Genomic DNA, 14,443 nt, shown 5'->3' with positions numbered 1-14,443 from the left:
TTGTGTGGAAATAAATAAAACGTTCCCCCCTTCTGTGTTGCCTAGAACTGGAGGATTGATTTTGGGGTTTGTATTGTAAATCACACCGGTGTGATGTCATCATCACGGCAGAATGTCCCATTTCAAGTTTTCAAATGTATACAAATCTTTTGAAAATAGCAGATCTACAGCTCAAAGAACTTGGGTAAATGTACTTAATTACTTTACATCACTGCAGAAAAGTGGAATTCACACTGTGACAAAACACTACTGTATTCAATTTGTCAATGTGCATTGACCACACTGACCAGTTGAGTAGTTAATAGTTATCCCACTTCATGTAGGACCGCAAAACGTCTTCGTCTCTTGTTTGGTTTTCAAAAGTCACATTTTGTGAGTTTCTTTTTTTTATTTCACAAGGGGGAACACATGTTATTTTCCCGCTTGCCCTTTAGTGTTGTTGTGTTGGATTTCAGACCAGACCATCGGTCTCAGCTACAGTATACAGTTCAGCTCATGCGATCAAATGAACTGTGCTACTGTTAGACAATGGAGTTTTATTTTATAGAACTGCATAACCTGGACCTGAGCAATACCTTAGCAGCAGCAGGTTCCTCGTCATCTTGGTGTTCGGGTACGAGACAATGTTGCTCTCCAACAGCTTGACGCAGGATTTCTTCAGGATCATCCCAGTGAGGTAGCCCTGACAGACCTGACAGAGAGCTCATGTTAGTATAGTAGTGTGTACCACTAGTGGTACAAATGGAGACTTGTATGGGTCTGTAACTCTAAGAGAGTACAAATGAAACCAAATGGACCTGTAATTGTACACTCTCAGAGTGTAGATTGGGGCCGTCGAGATAAATAATTGTGTCAAATGAGGGTTGCTTGATGCATTTTTTTCCATCGTGGTCCTTTCATATACATGTGCAATTGTGCATGTAGCAATCTCTCGAGACAGAGTCAATGATGAGACAGACCGAGTGGGTGTCGCACTCTCTTTGATGATGGGTTCCCAGATTGTGCATGTAGTAGTAATGCATGATGTGATTGACAATCACATATACCGGTACTGCTGTATATCTCTGCTGTCGGGCCGAAATCTCCTAACTCCAAAATGTTCATTTTTGGGAAAGTGAGCTCAAGTGTAGTTAGGAGGTTTTGACCGAAGGGCTGTTTACTACTTTTCATTGGTTCAATATTATTTTAACCAACACACAGATGTAAAGGGTGTTCAATTGCACATATTTATGAAAAAAAGAGAGGGCCAATCTCATGGAGTTAGCTGGTTTGGCAGAAAGTGTGGAGTTTTGTCCCAAGCACTTTTTACTCCATTGTTTCAATATTATTTTAACCAACACTCGGCAGTAAAGGGTGTTAAATAGCCCTGAATTCATCTTATGAGCCTCTTTCACCGTCTGTGGAAAGCAGCAACAAAAATAAAACCACAAAGTCTTAATTCTCCTCTCCGTCTTCCCACACTGCTGATCCAACCAATATGTCTGAATCGTATCAGGGGGTTGTCAGAGTACACATTGTACCCATCTGTCTGCATCCCATATAAGGAGATATCTGTAGCTGTCCGTCCATTTTATGCCAATATATGGAGATCTCTGTATCTGTCAGTCCTTGTCCCTTTCATGCCCATTACATGGTGACCCCTGATGTCATCAGTATATGCCCATGTAAGGGCATATCCATATATGGAGCTGATTGATTTATTAACGCCTGAGTGACGTGATGTGACGACACATTGAGGTTAGGCAACACACTCCGTATTTGGGCATGGCTGCATTGGGAACTCCTTATATGGTTATGGCTGAGTCACAGAGTTTCTCATACCGACTGCGGATTGGAACAGAGGCCGCACGCTGCAGCTAGCCGGTTTGTGTGTCCCATCGGCACGCGTGTGTACCGAGTTCAGTTGGAAAAATGGCAAGCTGGTGTGTACGAGCAGTCAGACAGAGCTACTCTATTGTAGCCTCAAACTCACTATTACGGACCAGGGCATCTCCGAGGTTGCTGTGGACAGCTGCGCAGCAGAAGGATGGCCAGCGGCCTGGGGAGGAGGAAGGCGGGGACAAGTCGGAGCAGAGTGCAGCGGAGAAGGCTTGTGCGGAGGAGAAGAGCCAGCTAGCAGAGCAAGTCAAGGAAGTCACGGAAAAATACAAGAGGGCCTTGGCAGACATGGAGAACCTCCGGGCGAGGAACCAGAAGATGGTGGAAGACGCCAAGCTGTATGGCATCCAGGGCTTCTGCAGAGACCTGCTGGAGGTGGCCGACGTCCTGGAGAGGGCCGCGGAGAGCGTGCCCAAGGAGGAGGTTCTGAACAGCCAGAGCCTCCACCTGAAGAACCTGTACCACGGCCTGGTGATGACCGGGGCGCAGATCCAGAAGGTTTTCGCCGAGCACGGCCTGGTCAGGTTCAACCCCGAAGGGCAGAAGTTCGACCCCTACGAGCACGAGGCCAGGTTTGTAGTGCCGGGCGAGGAGCCGGGCACGGTCGCCGTGGTGACCAAGGTGGGCTACAAGCTCCACAGCCGCACGCTCCGGCCGGCCCTTGTCGGTGTAGGAGGGGGTCTTCAGGCCAAGGACCCCTTAGCTGAGAGATAGATGAAGCAGGGACCCCCAGATTCCATATGGATTCATCGTTTGACAGCACAATCATCAGTGTATTTTGGATTCAAGTAAATTTTTGTTATCAAATATGTAACCACTTGAACCGTCAATACTTAATAAACTGGACCTTTCACTCTGTACTTAGTGTGCTCCACAAACATCCTTTGCCGAAAATAGCCGAACTACAAGCTCACAATGCCTCACAGTGCGAGGTGTTGTGAGCTTGTGGATCTGCTATTTTTGGACATTAGGGTTCAAGTGGTTAATATAAAAAGGAGAAAAAAGGTTTCTATCACACAAAGATTTGAAGGACCCCCTGTAGTACCCTGGTGCGGATGTGTAATTACAATGGAAAATGTCTAAATACAGAATATTACAACCCCCTATTTTGAGGAGTTTATTCGAATACAATATCGTGGTATATTTCGGAATAATAAGGGTAACTCTGAGGACCCTTAGGGGTCCCGGACGCCCTGTTGAAGACCCCTGGTGTAGGATACGCCCAGGGTGCTGCCTGAGGTGACGGATGCAGTCTTTGTCTCACATCATTGTAAAGCGCCTTAGATAACGGGGCTATATAAAAATGCAGCATTTACATATATAAAAATGCACCTTTTACAGTGACATGAGCGTGATGACGTGGTCAACGATAAAGAATCCTTGAAACTTGAAGAGTTCAAGGTCAAGACTTACTCAGCTAGGTAAGAACAGAAGGCGCGCTCCAGCAGGCATTCCGAGTCAAGTCCATCTACATTCCAGGTGATCAGAGACAGTGTGTCATCTTCTTTCTCTGGAGACGTCTGCTTAGCTTCTGTTTTGCTGGTTCCACTGGAGCAGGCTGGTTCCTCCTCAGTTAGATCAATGCTGGACAATCAAACGTTATCAAAGTCAATCAGTGGCTTTCTGAAACATTTTCATTTCAAGTTTGGTGGAATGACGCGTTGTGATTATTATAATTAAGTATAAATCAGGCTTATGGCTAAGGAGGCTTATAGTTTTGGTATCACCAACTCAGACAGGCTTCCTTTCCAGTCCGATCACAGCTCATTTGTAAACAGCCTCTCAGAGCCAAAGGAGGACTCTGCTAATTCACCCAGCCTTACTTGGTCCTGCATACATTAGTTAACCAGACCTGGCGCTGCACTGGTCTGCTGAAGGATTGTAGGAGTTCCAGAGCTGGTCACGTGACCTGTAACATTAACTGAGTCATACAAGTCAAGTGATAACACAACAATTACACCTATATGGACCACACCTTTATGTTCAGTATTTCAGAATAACATTGTCACATCACTGTTTGGAAAACTGGCAGAGAAAGACTCACTCGCTTTGCATAGACCATTATGGAAGGCTGCTGCAGTATATGAGGCAGTGCTATGTAGCACTGACGAAGGTCCGAAGGACCAAAACGTTATGCACCCCTCACTTTGAGCATAGGAAAATAAAAACAACATTATTCTTAAGTCTCTGTCTGAGTTTTTTTTTTTTTTTTTAACACCAAAACTCTCCTCGAGTGGTAATTTCATTAGCCATGCAAGTCAGGGCAGCCATTTACGTTTTCACATAGGAAGAATGACTGCTGCCAACTCAGTCAAGACAATGTTATTTGCATGGCCCTTGATCAGTTACTGTGTCAAGGTTCACATTTTAACAGAAAACAAAAAGACCAACAAAAACAAAACGGTTCCAACACAGCCCACACGATTTCTGTGAGGTAATAGAAACGTCCCACCGTAGGTGAGTATAATTAAAGAACATGCCAATTATTAATGTTTGTTTATTGGAGTCTTTTTGCAGCAGTAAAGAAACCAACAGCATTTGGATGGACCGAATGTCCATCTAGAGACAGAGCACAAAGTCATCACATCAGTAATTAAATTAACCTGTCCAGAACACATCAAGTTTTCAACACAGAAAGCATTTGAATGCAGAGGTTCGGGTTCCATTTATACTACTAGACAGGACTGCATGGTAACACTAATGAGGATTAACACCCAAGGGGCCAAACTCGTTCAGTAACGAGATAAGGCCACTAGAGGTTGCTCTGCCAAAAGGAGTTGTCTCGTTCCTCAACGAGACAACAAAGGGTTAACTGTACAGCGTGCTGCGCGCATGTTGTGTTCCCTGTGAATGACCCTAGTGCATACGTCACACCGTGGCTTGCAGAGAGAGAAAATGGCGCGACTAGGCTGCATTGATTTCCATTCTAGGCTGAAACGTAAAAAGGGCTTTATCTATGAATGAGGTGCAAAAAACGCCAGGGAAGCAGAGATCTGATTGTTTTCACGGCGACAATTTACCGCGATGGTCGGCCCCGGTTTGGATTTTAGTTTCGCGAGCGTTTGTAAACAAATGGATTTTCTTCCTCAATCGTCAGTGGACACTCATGTGCACACGCACAAAGCTTCCGAGGCTCTTCAAAATAAAGCGTGAGTGAACGGCGGCAGCAGCAACAGCTAGAAATGTTAGAAACCTTGGCTTCCCATGTGTTAAGATGACCGTAACTTTACAAAACACTTCCCTCTCTCTCTCTCCGTTTGAAGACAGCGAAGTGGCAATTCTTCCCATGCATAAACAGCATGCCATTTTGAAAATAGTTGTATACTTGTAATACATGTATTATTAACCACTGCATAAGTGGGTTTTTGGGAGGTCTGCAGAAAAAAGCAGTTAAGTTGGATATTGTCAGGGGTGTCGCACCAAAGTCTGGGCCCTGGGTACAAGGATTCACTGCGGGCCCCCATGAATGTTCTTCATAAGGGGAGGGGATTTAACCCATTTAGACTAAAGATTATTTATACTTTAACTATTGAGAAATAGCAGATATACAAGCTCACAGCGTGGCACAGAGTGCCGCTCTGCAAGCTTGTATATCTGCTATTTTTGAAAAATCTTGAAAATGTGTGCAAGTCTTTGAATATAAGTCTTTTTATTATTATGTTTAACTATGTTTCTATGTCAGTGGTGCTCAAACTTTTTCATGTGATGGACCTCCAAAATGATATGTATTTGGCCACGGACCCCAATGTCAAAATATTTAGTTCCAGGGACACCCCAGAAGCAAAATTTGAGTTACAAATGTTCGCCTAAAAAATACATATATTCAAAGATTTTCACACATTTTTACAACCTATGGAAACCTCGTGTCCAAAACTGTTACTTTTCAGGACCCAAATTCAAAAGCAGCAAAAGTAGCAGATCTACAAGCTCCAAAACACTTTGTTTTAATGCTTTTGTGTGACGACGGAGCATGATCAAGTATGGCATTACTTTACGAATAATCACAAAAAGCCTTTTAAAGTGGTCCCAGAGATGAAAAATCATATCAAATGGGGGTTCGTGGCCCTAACGCATATCAAACTGAGGTCCTTGAAATAAAAGAAGTGTGAGAACCCCTGCTTTTCTTCCTTTCTTCGCCAAGGCTCATACGTGAATCCCTCCCTCAGGCAGCAGCCCCCAGCCCGGGTCACGTTTCAACCCGTCAACTCAAGTGTGAGCCGATCTGTTCTCTGGCTAGCTGGTGGTGAACTGAGCATATATCCCCCAGTGGTCGCTGGTGTAGCGGCCATAGTCCAGCTTCTCCAGGCCGATCAGGGCCATGTTGACGGGGGCCGGGCGGGGGACCCCGGCCCTGGAGGCCGGCCGGAGGTAGACGCGGTCGAAGCGACAGCGGCTGACGTACGGCGCCGACTTGTTGGTGTTGACCTTGGTGTCCCAGGTGTAGCGGCAGTGCTCCTGCTTGCCCAGCTGCTCCCAGATGTCGCACGCGCTGCGGGGCAGCCCCCCCACCTTGGCCACCTGAAAACACCATTAAAAGGTCAATTAGGAACAGAGATACCATATTCCGATACCCATGACTTGTGTATCAGGTCTCTACCACAAAAATCCGGTCCCAACCGGAACCAGCAGTCCTTGATGCTCCAGAGGGATTTTTTTTTAGCACAACATCGCAATCATTTGAACCCCTTCATTCATATTTTATACTTTGGATTTTCAAAAAATTGCAGATGTTCAAGCTCACAGCTCACATTTTTGAAAAATCTTTAAATTGTTTGAAAAGGTTTACAAAATGGGTCCCTGGCATCATAACATTTTCAGAAGGGGATCTGCGGCCAAATATACATCAATTCGGGGGTCCTCGGCATGAAAAATAACGAGGAGTCCCCAAATTATTTTGGAGGGGTCCCCAGATGTTTAGCTAAATGTGAAATGAAAACATTGTTTTTTCACTCCGGATCCACGATTTAGGGAAAAAAAGTAAGTCTCTAGCCCATTCCTGTCAAGAGTCATGATTGTTTTAAGAATTAACCTAACTAATGCCTGCTCACTGCAGGCTAGGTTTCTCCCACCAGCTGGCAGTGATTGAGTTGATTGATTGGAATGTTAAGTGACCACCAACTGTCGCATTGCTAGGAATGGGGTGGGGGGTCTGGCTATGAATAATACCTGAACATACCTACAATATCCGAACTGTACTCAAAGATTACACATATTAGACATGGAAATTAATGTTGTTAAGAAAATAACTTATTTAAAAAATATAATAATAATAAAATGTAAAAGTTTTATTATTCAGATATTTTCTGAATTATTGTTCATTACTTTTATTCTTTTTATTATAAAATACAATAAAAAATAATTATTGTCCTGCATCAATATTTTTTTTTTAGCCATTTACAAATTATAGCAGAGACTATCAGGCATTGAATTATTCTATTATCAAATGGTTTATTCTTATTGGCACTTCTTAAAGGAGTAGTTCACCCCCAAAATGCCATGGAGCCAATGGAGACCCATTCCTAAAACAGAAATTTGATTACAATAAATGCATGCCTATTGATTCCGGATGATCCGGAATCAATGGGGGGAAGTGTACTATTATCACATTTTTGTCTTAGTAATGCGACAAATAAAATAAAAATATATTATTGAACTCAAGTCTCCATGGTGTGAGTAATCAAAGAAAAAAAAAGTCATTTTGGGGATGAACTACTCCTTTAAACAAATAGCATCTCTCGTACCTAACTGCAACTGTAATAACAATAATGAAAGTAGCTATTACACAATTTGTAAAATGATATACTGCTATACTGCTAGCTATAGCAGTGGCTGAGACGACAGGAAGAAAAACAGAGCGAACATGTGCGCGAGTGTGCATGCCATCCGATCTGCGACTGGTTGCGGCCCTCATCAAGTCGCCTTTCATCCAATGCGGCCCTCACCCCAAAATGAGTTCAACACCCCTGGTATAGAGGGTATCTGCACATATCTTAAGTGACAATTTAAGGACTTTTTATGACCTCTAAAATTAAATTAAACATTGGCCAAATTGTCACATGTTGAGAGGTGTTGTGAGTATGTAGATCTGCTATTTTCACCATAGAACCGTGTTATACAAAATGTAATGCCTCAACTCGTCAGGGTGGGGTGGGCGGGGAGTCCCCAGTTAGAATATGATTATTTTGGGGGTGAAAAAGGTTGAGAACCACTGAACGAGAGGACCGAAGCCTAACCTCTGTGTCTCTGAGGTTGGTGTCCCCTCCGAACAGCACTGTGACGTTATCGGGCGCCTCGCTCATCTTCTGCAGCACCAGCCTCAGCTGTTTCATCCTCTCCTCAGCGTGGCCCTTGCAGCTCTCAAAGTGGGACGTCATCAGACAGAAGTCCAGCCCTCTGAACTTCACCTGAGGTCACCGGAGAAGCAGAGTACACACACACACACACACACACACACACACACACACACACACACACACACACACACACACACACACACACACACACACACAGAATTAAACTAAGTCAGTTGAATTTCACAAGATGGAAAGGTGATTCTACACATAGACAAAGGGACATTGTTCCACATTTCCCTTCCCTCGCATGCACATGCATTATGCTGGCTTTCACTGCTGGTGACATATAAAATAGAAGGTTTCTTTATTGTTACATCTTGTGTAAAGGTACAAAAGAATACAAGTATTGTGTTCCGGTTCCTCAAGCCCAACCCACACCAATGCAACTAGTTGCAACTACTCGCAACAAATCTCTTTGCAACTGCGAGTAGTTGCACAGCAAATCATTGGTGTGGTTTGGGCTTCAGACATTGTAGAAGCAATAATAATAAAACATAAACATACAACAGGAATGCTCAAAGAATAAAATTAGCATAAAGAAAAAGAACAGTTGGTCCTAATGCTTACGGTCCTTGAAGTTGCTGTGTGCTGATTCTTACTCCTAGGTTATAAACATGCATTATTTATATGTCTAATGTCTAGGTGGGGTTTTGCATTTCCCAATCTTTTTCCTTTCATAAACTTGCTGTAAAGACACTATAGATAAGTTGGCTATATGGCAAAGTATATAAATAAACAACTATGAATGGAACAGAATGATGATGGTGCTGCTGCAGGAAACTACAGTCTAGGTCAAGTCTTTCCTGAGGCTTGACACCTTCAAGTTCTCTGACACCAAATCAGAGAACTTCCAGGCAACAGGAGGATTTAATCCACTCACCATCGCAGGACTATACCCATAATCCTATTTTACAATCCCCTGAATGTTTTTTCAAAAGTACCTGAGCAACCAGCAGGTTCCTCATCATCTGAGTGGTAGGGTAAGGGACAATGTTGCTCTCTAGCAGCTTGACGCGGGATTTCTTCAGCATCATCCCAGTGAAGTAGCCCTCCTCACCACCTGAAAGATCATGTTAGTATTATTGCATGTTTCCAGTGGCTTGTAGATCTACTGCCAACAGTGATGATATACAGCGGGGGTCTCCAAATCCTTGTGTGATAGGATAATTATTTTAAATTAACAACTTGAACCTTCGCATCCTTATACTCTGAGAAGAACTTTAGCCAAAACTAGCAGATCTACAAGCTCTCAACGCCTCGCAGCGCGAGGTGTTGAGAGCTTGTAGATCGGCTATTTTTTGGCAAATAGGTTTGTTGTAGAGGTAAAAAATAATACAGAGTGAAAGGTCAAGTTTACTAATTATCGACTATTTAATATTTTAAGTGGTTAAGTGTCAAAGTCAATGTATCTACGAAATCGATGAGAATCTCCATCACACATTTATACAATATGTAGAGGGGGTCCCTGCTTCATCTCTTTCTCTCTAAGGGGTCCTTGGCCTGAAAACGCTGAAGACCCCTGATATACAGAACTAGTTAGTCTATGGCCATCTTCAATTCACCAATGTGTGTGTGTGTGTGTGTGTGTGTGTGTGTGTGTGTGTGTGTGTGTGTGTGTGTGTGTGTGTGTTACCATTCCTGCTACTAGTATGCTATGAATTTCTATGAAAATAGACAATCTATATTGTAGTATTTTAAGTATGTACAGTGTTTTGGTTAAACAACACAATGTTCCTCAATAAACCATATTCACATAGCAGCCATCTTGCCATTTAAGTTAATTCCATCCCGTTGCTGCCACCCCGGTTTTTCAATGCAAACATGAATATGGTCTATGAAAAAGCGGTTCTTCTCGTGAACATGATCTCAGGTGAGAGATCCTGACCTGCAGTTTGAGAAACACTGCTCTACTGTTACCTTCGATGAGCAGGTAACTGACGGCTCGTTTCTTCAGGTACATGACGTAGGGTGGAATGAGCTCCTGGAGGAACACCACATCAGGAGTATATCTGCAGAGAAACAACACGATCTTATACACAGCATGTTTATTGAGTGTACAATACTACTGCACACACAATAAACCTTCAGGTGAATTAACTCAAGCTGCGTGTACTTTATATTGTAGAGCAGGGGCCTTCAAAGAGGGTGACGGGGCACCCTGGGGTTCCGCGACGGTAGTCCAGGGGTGCCGCGAGATCATTTGATAATATTTGGACACTTGAAAAACATATTTAGTATCATTTTAAACTTGAAGTACTAAGTTATTTTCAGTCAATTTCTACCAAAATGGCTATTATCTCAAAGTTTTCCTCGCAACATAATCACTAAAATATCGTCACTGTCGGGCAGAAACCTTGTATCTCCAAGTTTCAAATGTGTACGTCTTTTGGTAAAGCAAAGCCCTGCTTCATCATACAAGACTGTCGCACAAGATGCGAGGCGTTGTGTGCTTGTAGATCTGCTGTTTTCACTAGTTTAGTACTATCTGCTGTTTTCACTAGTTTAGTACATTTTATAGATGATAAATACAAAATGAACGGTTTTGGACATACAAGGTTTCCACCCGACAACGACACTATAAATATAAGGTGCTAGGAGTGAAAATTATAATGTAGGGGTGCCTCGGATTAAAACAAATATTCATGGGGTGCCCTGAGACAAAAAGGTTTGGGAACCCCTGTTGTAGAGAACACATTCCATTCAGAAACATAACACATTAAGACCTGAGGCCGACTCTACAAATGCCTTCTAAATCAGTAGTTCTCAAACTTTTTTCGTGCCAAGAACCCCCAAATGTATTATGCATTTGGCCGCCCATCTGAAAATGCCTCCCCGTCTCCACAGCTCCTCAGTAAACAGAGAATAACATTTACAGGTCAGCATACCAATATCATCCAATCATGAGAAAGGACTCATACAGGATAAACAAGTGAAATTATAAGTAATGCCACCAAGAATGGATCGGACAAAATTCATCAGAGGGTCTCTCTACCCATTCAGCTATATTGACCTCAACAATAATGGAATCCCAGCTCAAAATGAAGACTTACAAGGCTAAATATGAACACAAGCCTCTGGCGCGCTCTTGCAGGTTATTGGTGTCAAGCCCATCCACATTCCAGGAGATCAGAGACAGTTTGTCATCTTCTTTCTCTGGAGACGCCGGCTTAGCTTCTGTTTTGCTGGTTCCACTGGAGCAGGCTGGTTCCTCCTCCGTTAGATCAATGCTGGACAATCAAACCAAGGAGATAACAATTAGCAATTGCTCTGTGTTTTATCAGAAGACACAGTCATGGTGGGTACTGGCTTATTTATGACATTTATTGCCTGCCCCATTGTATCTTTGTTCATGTATTTTCTGAGACGTGTTTTGTAATAATACGGCTTATGTTTGATAGCATGCACACCCGTTTCAATGTTGGGACAAAATCGTCCATGTTAATGTATGCAAATTTAAGATTATCGTTTTATTATATCAAGATTATGTGCACCCCTGTGACGTATGTGTGTGTGTGTGTGTGTGTGTGTGTGTGTGTGTGTGTTTACAGTAGACTTCAAAGCAGAAACACTGAAAAAGCCTAGTCCTAATTAATCGCATACAGAGCATTTACATTACATTTACAGCCACAAACACAACACAATTTCGTCATTATTGTCTAAAGGTTTTGTTTATGTTGCATCCTGCTTACCGCTGCAGGTAGGCAACCGGATTCTGCATATACAGAATCCACATCTGTTTACAAACATTCTGACTTGGTCTATTACAGGGGTCTTCAACAGGGCGTCCAGGACCCAGAGGGGGTCCTCAGAGTTACTAGAGGGGGTCCTCCAAAACATTTGTGTGATAGAAACTTTTCTTTTTCTCCTTTTTTATATTAACCACTTGAACCCTAGCGTCCATATTCAGAGAACTTTACCCCAAAAAAGCAGATCTACAAGCTCACAACGCCTCGGCTTGTAGATCGTCTATTTTCAGCAAAGAGCTTTGGTGTAGAGGGGTAAAGAGCAGACTAAGTACAGCGTGAAAGGTCAAGTTTGTTAAGTACTGACGGTTCAAGTGGTTAAACATTTGAAAACACATGATTCCAAAATACACAATGATTGTGCTGTCAAATAATGAAACTAATGGAATCTATGAACAGGTTATGGGCGACGGGCGTCCCTGCTTCATCTCTCTCTCAACTAAGGGGTCCTTGGACTGAAAACGTTGAAGACCCCTGGACTGGTCTATTACAAGTGCGTCCCTCCCTGTTGGGTTTACCATTTCCCCTTTGCTTTGTCGTCGTCGTCGGTTTTCTTCTTCTTGCTCTGGTGGCTGGTGTCTCTCTCTGGGGAATCGTCCACGGCGAACACCGCCTCCAGGTCTGCCTCAAAGAACGAGTTCAAGGCTCTCTGCAGGATCATTTAGTACAAAGAAAAGCCACTGAGTTTGTATTTGGGAAGTTGCTGCACTGGAGGGCTCATCCCTACGTTCCATCAGCCTAATGTTCCCTCTGGGTGTTTTCCGATACCAGTTTTGGAAAAGCTGCCGACACAGCCTAAAATGCCGCTATCGTTATCAGCGAGTATGCCAGTCTGTGCCAATCCGATATGCTATGTCATTTACAGTAATATTTTAAAAACGCCAGTTGGTGTTTCACTACTGTTTTACACTCTTACTGTAATATATTATTACTTTATTAAACTGTACTTTATTATTGTACTGTACATTATTATCAATTTACTACCTTGTACTTGTAGCTGCACTTTAACGGTTATTAATGGAATTTGTATTTATTCCTAGATCAGTGGTTCTCAAACCTTCAAATTTCAAGAACCCACATAACTCGTGTGCATAAATGAATGCAAAAATGGAACCAACTTACGGGTCCATTTGGTTCTATTTGTACATTCTCAGAGTGAGTGTCCATATGGAACTCCCTCACAGAATCGTGAGGGGTCCCTCGACCCCACTTTGAGATCCACTGTCCTAGATTTGTTTAAATTACACACTGGTGGGCGCCCACTGGCCTTGCGGTCCAGGTGCAAACCACATAGGCTCCCCAATGCCTGACAGCGTGTCACAGGTTCGAGTCCCGTTCCCGACGACCTTTGCTGCATGTCCCTCCCTGTGTCTCCATCCCTCTTTCAAGTCTATATAAAGGCTTAAAAGAAAAGAAAAAGAAGAAAAAGAAAACACACTGTTCGGATCGGTAGCGCCTATACTTGTGGGTTTCGGTATCAGGAAGGACAAAATGGTATCGGTACACGATATACATCTCTAGTTCCCTCAACCCTATATTCCCCTAGCTCTATAATACAGAGCCGATATTTACAATTACAATGGCAATATAGCTAGGCAGACGCTCTAATCAAGATCGACTTACAATAAGCAGGGTAATCACATAAATAGAAGAGAGACATAGTAGTGCCTCAGGAAACTAGGATCCCCCCCAGGTAAACAATAACCTATTGTTCACTCAGGGTTGGGGTTTATGGCTGATTTTAGGGTCAGGAATACGTATGACATATTAGGAGCCAGGGAACATAGACAGTCACACATGCAGAGACTGCACTGGGCACTGGACTTGAATTTAAAAGACGATGTTGTTTATTTCAAGCCTTGTAGTGTAGGAAGTATAGAGCTGGAATCCAGATCTGGTAGCCCAAGTTGCAGATATGACTTACAGTATTATACTAGTAAGACGCCTCAGGGCGACATGCAACCTCGCCCTAAGGGGTGAGGTCGCGCCATGTCTTGGCCATCGTGCCAGTGATGTATATCAGACCAGTTACCCATAATGGAGACCCCTGGTACCCATATATGGACTGTGGAGATCCATGTACTGTATATGTATATATAGACATGACATCAGGGATCTCCATGTATGGGCATAAAAGGGATTCTGTTAGTGTGGTTCTCCTGGCTGACATACCAGTGAGGTCAGAGCATGATGTCAGAGCAGCTAACCACAGTGGCAGGCGTGACAGAGATACGGTCAAGGTGTGACGTTCACATACAAAACTGCCACCTACGGTCGCAATGATCGCAACAGTTATGGACCAATCCAAAAGCAATCAATGTTTAACCATATTGTTACAGTTTGTTCAAACGTTTCAACTTGTTTCCAACCGAAATGGGTCAATTGGCAACAATATGCATTGCTAGTTATGGCCCTAGCATGGATGATATACATTGCATGCATGTGTTATTGTTGAAGATATTTTAAGTA

The 14,443-nt window shown here is 43.1% G+C and overlaps 2 protein-coding genes across 3 annotated transcripts in view; one reads left to right on the top strand and one right to left on the bottom strand.

The window, feature by feature from the left end:
- Positions 1-14,443, bottom strand: part of LOC308292727 (tyrosyl-DNA phosphodiesterase 2-like) — a 34,415-nt gene that overhangs the window by 19,804 nt on the left and 168 nt on the right. The window contains exons 2-7 of one of the 2 annotated variants that reach the window (XM_080735142.1): positions 12,493-12,623; positions 11,282-11,458; positions 10,149-10,240; positions 9,173-9,291; positions 8,112-8,282; positions 5,517-6,396 (exon numbers count right to left, since the gene is read on the bottom strand). In XM_080735142.1, the coding sequence (XP_080591268.1) occupies positions 6,112-6,396; positions 8,112-8,282; positions 9,173-9,291; positions 10,149-10,240; positions 11,282-11,458; positions 12,493-12,623 (975 nt within the window). In that variant the 3' untranslated portion in view covers positions 5,517-6,111. Of the gene's footprint in view, positions 1-5,516; positions 6,397-8,111; positions 8,283-9,172; positions 9,292-10,148; positions 10,241-11,281; positions 11,459-12,492; positions 12,624-14,443 lie in introns of those variants that run through there. The other variant, XM_080735140.1, reaches the window with a different exon arrangement.
- On the top strand, positions 1,912-2,592 carry LOC308292308 (grpE protein homolog 1, mitochondrial-like; the record flags this gene model as incomplete). Its single annotated transcript, XM_080734624.1, has 1 exon — positions 1,912-2,592. One exon carries the CDS (start codon positions 1,912-1,914, stop codon positions 2,590-2,592), a length of 681 nt encoding a protein of 226 aa, XP_080590750.1.

Source organism: Nannobrachium achirus (assembly GCF_963921795.1).
Source record: "Nannobrachium achirus genome assembly, chromosome: 10".
Classification (NCBI taxonomy): domain Eukaryota; kingdom Metazoa; phylum Chordata; class Actinopteri; order Myctophiformes; family Myctophidae; genus Nannobrachium; species Nannobrachium achirus.
The sequence above is the reverse complement of the archived record's forward strand: the minus strand, read 5'-3'. Positions and strand labels throughout refer to the sequence as shown.